The sequence below is a fragment of the Chenopodium album genome, chromosome 13 (assembly GCF_948465745.1).
Source record: "Chenopodium album chromosome 13, dcCheAlbu1.1, whole genome shotgun sequence".
NCBI lineage: Eukaryota > Viridiplantae > Streptophyta > Magnoliopsida > Caryophyllales > Amaranthaceae > Chenopodium > Chenopodium album.
In genome coordinates this window covers 15,871,910-15,881,794 of record NC_137846.1, presented here as the reverse complement: position 1 = coordinate 15,881,794, position 9,885 = coordinate 15,871,910, and the positions used below count along the sequence as shown (strand labels likewise).

The 9,885-nt window shown below is 28.9% G+C and overlaps 2 protein-coding genes across 3 annotated transcripts in view; one reads left to right on the top strand and one right to left on the bottom strand.

Moving 5' to 3' along the window:
- Positions 1-1,093: 1,093 nt before the first annotated feature.
- LOC145574643 (putative beta-1,3-galactosyltransferase 4) lies at positions 1,094-4,620 on the top strand. Its single transcript, XM_081632482.1, has 10 exons — positions 1,094-1,271; positions 1,893-1,959; positions 2,107-2,165; positions 2,513-2,745; positions 2,922-2,985; positions 3,079-3,151; positions 3,278-3,398; positions 3,525-3,612; positions 3,888-4,013; positions 4,138-4,620. Exons 1-10 carry the CDS (start codon positions 1,168-1,170, stop codon positions 4,403-4,405), a joined length of 1,203 nt encoding a protein of 400 aa, XP_081488608.1. The 5' UTR covers positions 1,094-1,167; the 3' UTR covers positions 4,406-4,620.
- Positions 4,549-9,885, bottom strand: part of LOC145574642 (translation factor GUF1 homolog, chloroplastic-like) — a 24,918-nt gene continuing 19,581 nt past the window's right edge. Inside the window, exons 17-22 of one of the 2 annotated variants that reach the window (XM_081632481.1) lie at positions 8,729-8,778; positions 8,483-8,570; positions 7,367-7,444; positions 5,432-5,507; positions 5,146-5,186; positions 4,549-4,894 (exon numbers count right to left, since the gene is read on the bottom strand). In XM_081632481.1, the coding sequence (XP_081488607.1) occupies positions 4,799-4,894; positions 5,146-5,186; positions 5,432-5,507; positions 7,367-7,444; positions 8,483-8,570; positions 8,729-8,778 (429 nt within the window). In that variant the 3' untranslated portion in view covers positions 4,549-4,798. Of the gene's footprint in view, positions 4,895-5,145; positions 5,187-5,431; positions 5,508-7,366; positions 7,445-8,482; positions 8,571-8,728; positions 8,803-9,885 lie in introns of both variants that reach the window. The other variant, XM_081632479.1, reaches the window with a different exon arrangement.

Sequence of the window (9,885 nt, the reverse complement as noted above, 5' to 3'; positions counted from 1 at the left end):
TATCAATTATTATTAATAATAATAATTATAATTATTAATATTATTATCATTATTATTATTACTATTATTATTATTATTAAAGATTAGTTATTATTATAATTATTAAATATAAATTATTTATTATTATTATTAAATATTTATTATTATATAATTCAATATTAGTTATTATTATTATAATTATAAATATTAATTATTTATTATTATTATTAAATATTAATTATTATTATTATAATTAAATATTAATTATTATTATTATTAAATATTAAATATTAATTATTATTATTATTATTATTAAATATTAAATATTAATTATTATTATTATTAAATATTAATTATTATAATAATAATTCAATATTAAGTATTCTTTTTAAGCACACCAGGGCAGAGCAGAGCAGATTTCAGAATAGTAGAGCAAGACTCAGCAGAGCAGAGCAACTCTAAAGAACAGGGCCCAATTATGGTTAATAAACCAATCCAATAAAATATGTTTGTATCAACATTCCATATAAACAATTAATAATCCAATTCAACATGTTTGCATCCATAATTCCATATTAACATAATCAATTCACCAAAACATGTCTCATAAGCATATAGCACATGAATTAATTTAATGTTTAATCAAACAATTTCCATCCAATTGTTCTCTACTCATGAAACTAAGTTCAAAATGGATAATGTATCACAAACAATATATTTTTCCTTTCACCACCCTAATCCCTAAACCCAAAATATCACATCCTTTTAACTACATCATGCAAGTATATTCCTCACACAATCAAACACATTGACTAGTTTTCAACTAGTAAAAAGTCAATGTAAACAAAAGTAGTGGGTGGTTTAGACTCATATACATTGACTTCTATTGACTTTTCTACCAAAGTAACATAAAAAAACTCTACATAATCTCCAATGAAATAGTGCCATGTGTAAAAATAAAAAGAGGAAAATTGGGGACCATAATTAACGGCATTTAAGGTGGTCTAAGTTGAAAGTTCATAGTCATAATATAGAAGAATTGTTACTACTACTAATTCCATTAAGAATATCATGATCATAGTAATTTTGTGTCGTTATAAATAGGTTGGGAAGTTCATTCATACCAATTTGTATGTTTATTTAGAAGATTCATTTTCTCCACACAAAATTTCCAGAAAAACTAAGAAAATGAAGGCTATCAGCAAGAGTAATAATAGTGGAAAATCTTCTTTCACTTTAATTTTTGTTCTTTGCATTTTCAGCTTTTCTCTCGGATTGTTTTTCTCTAACAGGTTTATTTCTGTCTCTACTTATATTGTTTTTTTTTTTTTTTGAAACTTTGTTTATTTCTAATTATGTCCATTTTGCCAACTTTATCGAGAAATATTGATGGAAAAACATTTTTTTCTTTGAACAATCTAAGAAAAACAAAAAAAATTGAAGTTGTTTTCTTTTTAATGTGGTTGTCCATCTCAAATATCTCCATATTTATAACAATTTTTTGTTCGTTATTTAAATTTATTTATTTTAATTTTGAGGTTATAAATCACTTGTGAATAGAAATTAAAATCAATTATGCTAATTGGTATAGTGTAGGGATAATGCATCTAAAATATCAGATCGAGTATTGCCTACATTACTTCTCTTTGTAGCTTTTCATACCAAAGCTATAGACTTTTAGGGATGACTTCCATAAAATTTTCAAAACCTATAATGTAGATATAACACATACAATAATTATGTGTATAACTTGCAAAAGGTAAATAAAATAATTAATGTTTGTTGAAGAGAGCATAGCTTACACTGTGAATACAATTTACATTATTCCACGTCATTTTGTTGGGTTTATGACTTAATTATGAGGATACAAAAAATGCGTAAAAGCAATTCTATTTACATTTTCTGAATTACAGTTCTAACCTCGTATCAAGACAAAAGCATCTTCAATTAAGCTATAAAAATTGCGCATCAGAAAATGAGGTAATAGATTTTGCAACCATTATATTCCATTTAACTATATATATATTATTCGCAACAAAGAAATAAAAAGAGAGAATCAACTACAGAAGGGCTTAATTTTTTATTTTTTTTAAGGACAGGACTTAAGTAATTCGATGTATTTTGCAGAAACTTCAAGAGGAGAAAGGCATAATGGTACACGTACGCAATAATCAGAAAGCTATCATGTGAGTAATGTTTGATTTATTGGAACTTTCTAACATGTTCATAGACACGTTTAAGTTACAAAAATAAACCTTTACTCTGTATTATGAATAAAGAATTAATTTATTTAATTTTAAAAGTTTCATGATACATTGATAACTTAATAGTTAATATTTCCCTCAAAAAACTTAATAGTTAATACTCTTAATTATTTATAATTAAAAAGTCAAACTTAACCCACTCACCTATTGATTGTATTTAATTCTAAAAATTGTTGTCTAAACCCGCTTTAACCGAACGGGTTGTTTTGTAACTCATACCAACTCTGAATTATAACCAAAGTGTTCAAACTCTTGTGAATATAATGCAGATCATTGGACAAGAAAATGGATGCAATTAAAACAAAGATAAAGGGAGGGAAACAAAATATAAAGGATGATAAAAGATCAAACTCCATGACCAAATCCATCAACGCTCTCTCATCAAGAGATAACTTCACAACAGAAGGTAGAAGACAGAAAGTGTTTATGGTAATAGGCATCAACACAGCCTTCAGCAGCAGGAAAAGGCGCGATTCTGTTAGAGAGACTTGGATGCCTACTGGTACTTATACCATTCAGTTATCTTATTCTTATACTTGAGTTTGTACATCAAATAGTTTAATATGTTGCTCAATGTGTTGCTAGTTCGTCTCCAAGATGATAATATTCAAGCACCCATACTGCCTTACGGGCATCTTAGCTCGAACTAACATATCGAACTATGCTTTTCTTTTTCAGGAGAGGACTTGTTGAAAGTAGAGAAAGAGAAAGGGATTATCATCCGGTTTATGATCGGCCACACGTATGTCTTTACTCTATAAACTTTAGGGAGTTTTACAATGATGCAAATCCTGATATGAAATAAAATGAATTCTATTCTTTGTTTGACACACAGAGGTTCAGGTAATGGAGTTCTAGATCAAGCTATTGACGAAGAAGAGGCTCAGCACAAAGACTTCCTTAGACTTGTATGTGTTGATTATAATCACCGAGTCCTTTTTTTTTTTTTTTTCCCAAGAGGCTGTTTAAATTGGAAAAAGAAAGAAAAAAGAAATGGTACAGAACTGACTAAATTGACTGATTGAAACTCACAGGATCATGTTGAAGGTTATCTGGAGCTATCTGCAAAGACGAAAGCATTCTTTAGTGCTGCTTTCGCAAAGTGGGATGCCGAGTTTTATGTCAAGGTTGATGATGATATTCATGTAAACCTGGGTAAGTGTACATTCAGTTTCAGATGAATTCTGCTACTGTATCTCAGAAATTTTATCTTGAATTCATTCACATTATTTTAGTTCTGTGATTTGAACAAAATCTCTAATTAGGTTAACTAATTTTCAGGAACCCTTTCTGCAACTCTGTTTCGCCACCATATGAAACCCAGAGTATACGTAGGGTGCATGAAGTCTGGTCCGGTTCTCTACCAGAAGTAATTCATCTGATTTAACTTGTATTCCTATTAATTTAGCATGCCATTAAGTCAAAAGCAATGAAACATAAACAAAAACAAACAAATAAAAGGATAAGAGATTGTGCAAAAATGGTGGTTAGAATATAAAAAGTTGTAATACTCGCCAAAATTGATATCACCTGCACACTGCACCATAATGAAAGTTCAAAATAACAAGCTTAAACGTGGTTGTAGCTGAAAGTATTGCTCATCTACCTAGCAAAATTATGTTTCTAACTTTGTCATGTTCACAGGGGAGTTAAATACCATGAACCCGAGCACTGGAAATTCGGTGAGATAGGAAACAAGTACTTCAGACATGCAACAGGGCAGCTTTATGCAATCTCCAAAGACCTGGCTGAGTACATTTCTATCAATCAGTAAGAATATCACAGAAAGCTAATTCCATAATTAATTTAAAGTGCACAAAGATGTGATAACATTTACACTTGGTATTTCTCTAGTTAAAATATGACAATTTACCTTGATATCCTGATATTCCAGGGAGATACTGCACATGTATGTCAATGAGGATGTGTCACTCGGGGCCTGGTTCATAGGCCTTGAGGTTGAGCACATAGATGATCACAGTATGTGCTGCGGGACCGAAGAATGCCAGTGGAAATTGAAGGGAGGTGATGTTTGCGTAGCATCATTTGATTGGAAATGCAGCGGGATATGCGAGTCGGTGGATAAAATGAAGGATGTACACACCAGATGTGGTGAAGATTCAGAATCTCTATGGCATGCACTCAATAATAGTGAACAATAACAAAGTATATTGTGACCCAAAGTTTCTTCTCTTTGTTGGGTTCACCCTTAGATTTATTGCAGTACAAGTAACACAGCTACTTAGCGTTACCAAACTACACTTTATACTGGAAACTGAGGTACATAGAAAAGCAATAGACGGGATAATGCACAAAAAGCAACACAGCTAGGCTGATATTATTGTTGCCATTAATCCATTATACCAACATCAAAAACGTACAAATTTTTTCAAACTGATATGATTACAAGGAATATGATATAATTATCTGAAGGTCAACAGCAAACCTAATAGCTTTTACATCTTTTGGAGGATATAACACTGCTGATCAGTATATATTCTACATGAAAAAATGGTTTTCGTAACTAAAATTCTATACAACGTATACAAACCTGATCATACTACCTCCTTTTCAAGCTTCAACACAGCCATAAATGCTTCTTGTGGTACATCCACTTTGCCAATAGACTTCATTCTCTTTTTTCCTTCAGCCTGACCAAATAAAACATATTTGTAAGTAAAGAAGAAAGTGTCTTTTGATCCTGCTTGAGCCTCAAAATATAATTGGAGGGAGTAAAACTATAATTATTTGACAAATTATAATATTACTCCCTCCATTCATATTTACATATATTGAGCTAATTATAGCCTTTGTATTAAAAAGACTGTGTGTGTGTGTGTGTGTGTGTGGGGGGGGGGGGGGGGGGGGGGGGGGAGGGTGGAGAGGGAATCAAATGAAGTACCTGTTTTTTCAGCAATTTCTTCTTCCTTGATATGTCACCACCTGTGTAATAGCAAAAATGATTAATCATAAATCAGCCGAAAGAAAACAGTTTACTATACTTGAACAAACACAATGAACAAGTGGTCAACAAATTGCTTGGAGTTTGATCCTGCTTGAGGCTCAAAATGTCCTCTTAGTTTTTACCGAAAAATAAGACCCTTTTTTTTTTTAATCATTATTTTCCTTTGGAATACAGAATAAATAGTAACTACAATTTTAAAACAGAACTACAAAGTTTGCCTCACCATAGCATTTGGCCAATACATCCTTTCTAATAGCAGAAATAGCTTCACTTGCTATAACTTTAGAGCCTATGCATGCCTGTCAGATGTAGAACAAATAGTCAGTTCTTATTCATATCAGACAACAGGGTATGTTTATGACAAAAGAAAAATCATCTTAGTTAATAATTAGCAACATAACAAGAGAACCAAATTATATAAGGGAACTGTTTTGTTGGAACAGATATTCTGCATTGCAGCAATATAAACAGGTAAACAAAGTTCTCATAACCTCACAGACATCTTAAAAATGATAACAGACGATACATGATTTTGGCTTCCCAATTATGCAGCTGAAGGGCTACGTATTCTGTTTGTCAGCTAGATGATTAGTAAAATAACAGTCTATTATACAGAATCCAATAATGGAGTCTTCAGTTTAGCATGCACCAGATGAACAAACCTAACCCAGCCTAAAACTCGTAAATAAATAAAAACACCTGCATTCTTTGTAACAAAGGATCTCTTCAGAAACCCCAAGCCATTATCACAAATTCACAATATTGTTGTAAATCATACCAACCAGCATTAATTTAAGGAGGCAAAGAATCATTTACAATTGAAGAAGAAAACTAGATGATATTTATTTCAACAAGAGAGACCTTAACAGTTCTAAGAGAATGCGGAAAGTCCACACCAATTTCAATGAGATGATGAGAAGAGGTAGGAGGGTGAGAGGCAAGGGTTTGGATGTCCTATTGCAGATTCTCTTCTAATAGCAAAGATATGATGCCATTACTTAAACAAATATGATGCTTTTTTATACTCTTTTCTCCTTTTCTTTGAATTGAACTAAGCAAGTAAGCTAGGTCATTTCACTTGTTGAATCAAGGGATCATCCTTCATGCCTAGTTTTCTGAATAAGGATAAAAGTTAGATTTTGATCTATAAATACTTTAAAATAGTGTTTCCAGTAAGTTTAATGACATACAATAAGAGAGTCTGAAATGCATTTTTTCTGTTTAAAAGTAAAAAGAATTATGACAAAAAGGTCAAATAACTATGGATTAGTAAGCCTCCCCACATAAACAAAACACGATGACCAATTGCATAGAGTCACTATGGAAAAGTAAGGACATATTAAATCATGACAATTTCCTTCTTTCATGAATTTTCAGCTTATAGTTGAGGGTTCATTATTTTTACCAGAAAGGTTAATAATTCGGGAGAAGGGAGATGAATGGATCAAAGACAAGCCTCACATCTAACTGATGTCAGTTAAGACTGATGGCCAGCCTATATCATCTATCAATGATGATGAGTAAGCTAATGAATCTGTGCCATACCACAAGTTTTTATGTTTTGACTGCTTGTTTAGCAAACATGGCTTTCAAATTAAAAGGTCAAACATTCTCTTTTCTTTAAATCCTATATCAGGAAATGATTGAATTAAGGAGCCTATTACGGAAGCTGATCAGCCTGATCATTAGGCACACAAAAAGAGCAGCTTTAGAGAGTCGTACCATCCCTTCAAGGGTCGAACATAGCATATATTTCAGGATGTATGGTCATATTTTGGGTCCAATCTAGTCAACAAACAATTCAATTATACAGCCCTATTAGACAAGTTTGAGTAAGAAAGCCTCGGTAGTCAATGCATAAAACCCTGATAATTAAATAATTCCATAAAACTGAAAGCAGTGTCAGCGTAGAATCATGTCTCCATATAGCACTTAGCACAAGAAAACCAGATTGAAGAAAAATAAAATTTGACGTAAAAAAGTTTCCATGCACAATGTGAAAAGCACTGCCAGACTTATCTAAGAGATGTATAAAAGAACCCAATCTCAGTTTGTTTTGTTTATTTCTACTTGTCCTATAAATTTCTTGGCTTGAGATTGGACTCTTATAGAACATCATGAACAGATACTTTCTCCAATGGGAAGATGCAGAACTTACTTGAATAGGTACTTTAAACATCTGGCGTGGTATAAGCTCCTTCAACTTTTGAGTCAAGGCCCGCCCCACACTGTATGCCTATTGAGGAATCAGAATACAAATCAGTGATATAATTCAACAGACCACAAACCATTCATATTTACAGACAGAAATTTTAAATTATCTCTTGCATTTAATTATTCTACATTTCTACTTAATCTTTCATTGTAAGGTGGTCAAACTCAAAAGGGAGAAACAGCTCTAATCTTGTGCCGTAAGTTGGTTAAACTAAAAAAACCAGTTGCTGAGTTCATCAAGATTCATCAATTTGATACTTTCTCCTTTAGATCTCCTCTTTCTCCATTATGCTCCTGCATCCATCTCTTTTTATGTCTACTAAGATGTTTTTACAATGACTGACATTGTATTTTAGTTTTTTACTCAGCCGCATGTTGCATCTACACATCTTGTCAGTTCCCATGATCAACTTTGTAAGTTCATAATATGTTTGTCCCCTTGCACTGAGGAGATGTACTAACCAACATCAGTTCAAGCAGTTAATTCTACTGGCAAAGTATGTATTACAAAAACTAGCATCAGGTGGTTCAAGAAAGAAACACAAAAGTTGATGAAGGCTGGTGGTGGATACTAATCAACCAAAAACTCAACAAGTTTTCCTATTTCTTTTTTGTCTTTATTATCTAAAAATGCAGGAGGGAGCAATAATGAACTTTCTTTAACTTTCAATGCTGGAGAGAGCATAATGAACCTTCTTTATAATTTCAATTCTACAGTTATCCTCACTACTTGGAACTAGGTTAATTGACTAATTTATTGGGACAGTGGAAAAGTTTGCTTTTATCATCTAATCATTTTAACACTAAATCTTCTATTCACATGTGCCAAAGTCTCTCCATGCCGCTTTATTTCCGCAAGTGTCCTACATTTTAAAAGCCAAGGTTATGAAGTATAACAGTCCTTTGCATGGACATCATGCCTTGCTAGGAACAACACTAAGGATAATCAACAAATTTGGCAGCTGATAAAGTTTGCATTTCCCAATTCTAATGCCTTAAGCCTACAAGAGGAAAGTGCTACAAAAGCAACATATAATAAATCTTGAATGGACCCGATTACCTTATCCTTGTGAACAATAGTAGCCAATGGATCCACACGATCACCATTTATTTGAATATCAAGTTTAACCAAGTCGCTTTCCCGATATCTGGCAGTTCAATTGAACACAAAGTATTAACAATCCTATCTGTGATGATGACCATAGGGTGAAAAGACAAAACTAGAGATGTTTAGGGTATTAGGGAAAGCACATGACTAAGTAAAAGGGAAAAAAATCCAAGTTTAACTAGAAACAGTAGTCAGTACCCCACAAAAGTGTACTCCATGCTGGCATAACCCTTACTCCTGGACTTGAGCTGGTCAAAAAAGTCACCCACCATCTGTGACAATGATATTATTATTATTATTATTATTATTATTATTATTATTATTATTATTATTATTATTATTATTATTATTATTATTATTATTATTATTATTATTATTATTATTATTATTATTATTATTATTATTATTATTATTATTATTATTATTATTATTATTATTATTATTATTATTATTATTATTATTATTATTATTATTATTATTATTATTATTATTATTATTATTATTATTATTATTATTATTATTATTATTATTATTATTATTATTATTATTATTATTATTATTATTATTATTATTATTATTATTATTATTATTATTATTATTATTATTATTATTATTATTATTATTATTATTATTATTATTATTATTATTATTATTATTATTATTATTATTATTATTATTATTATTATTATTATTATTATTATTATTATTATTATTATTATTATTATTATTATTATTATTATTATTATTATTATTATTATTATTATTATTATTATTATTATTATTATTATTATTATTATTATTATTATTATTATTATTATTATTATTATTATTATTATTATTATTATTATTATTATTATTATTATTATTATTATTATTATTATTATTATTATTATTATTATTATTATTATTATTATTATTATTATTATTATTATTATTATTATTATTATTATTATTATTATTATTATTATTATTATTATTATTATTATTATTATTATTATTATTATTATTATTATTATTATTATTATTATTATTATTATTATTATTATTATTATTATTATTATTATTATTATTATTATTATTATTATTATTATTATTATTATTATTATTATTATTATTATTATTATTATTATTATTATTATTATTATTATTATTATTATTATTATTATTATTATTATTATTATTATTATTATTATTATTATTATTATTATTATTATTATTATTATTATTATTATTATTATTATTATTATTATTATTATTATTATTATTATTATTATTATTATTATTATTATTATTATTATTATTATTATTATTATTATTATTATTATTATTATTATTATTATTATTATTATTATTAT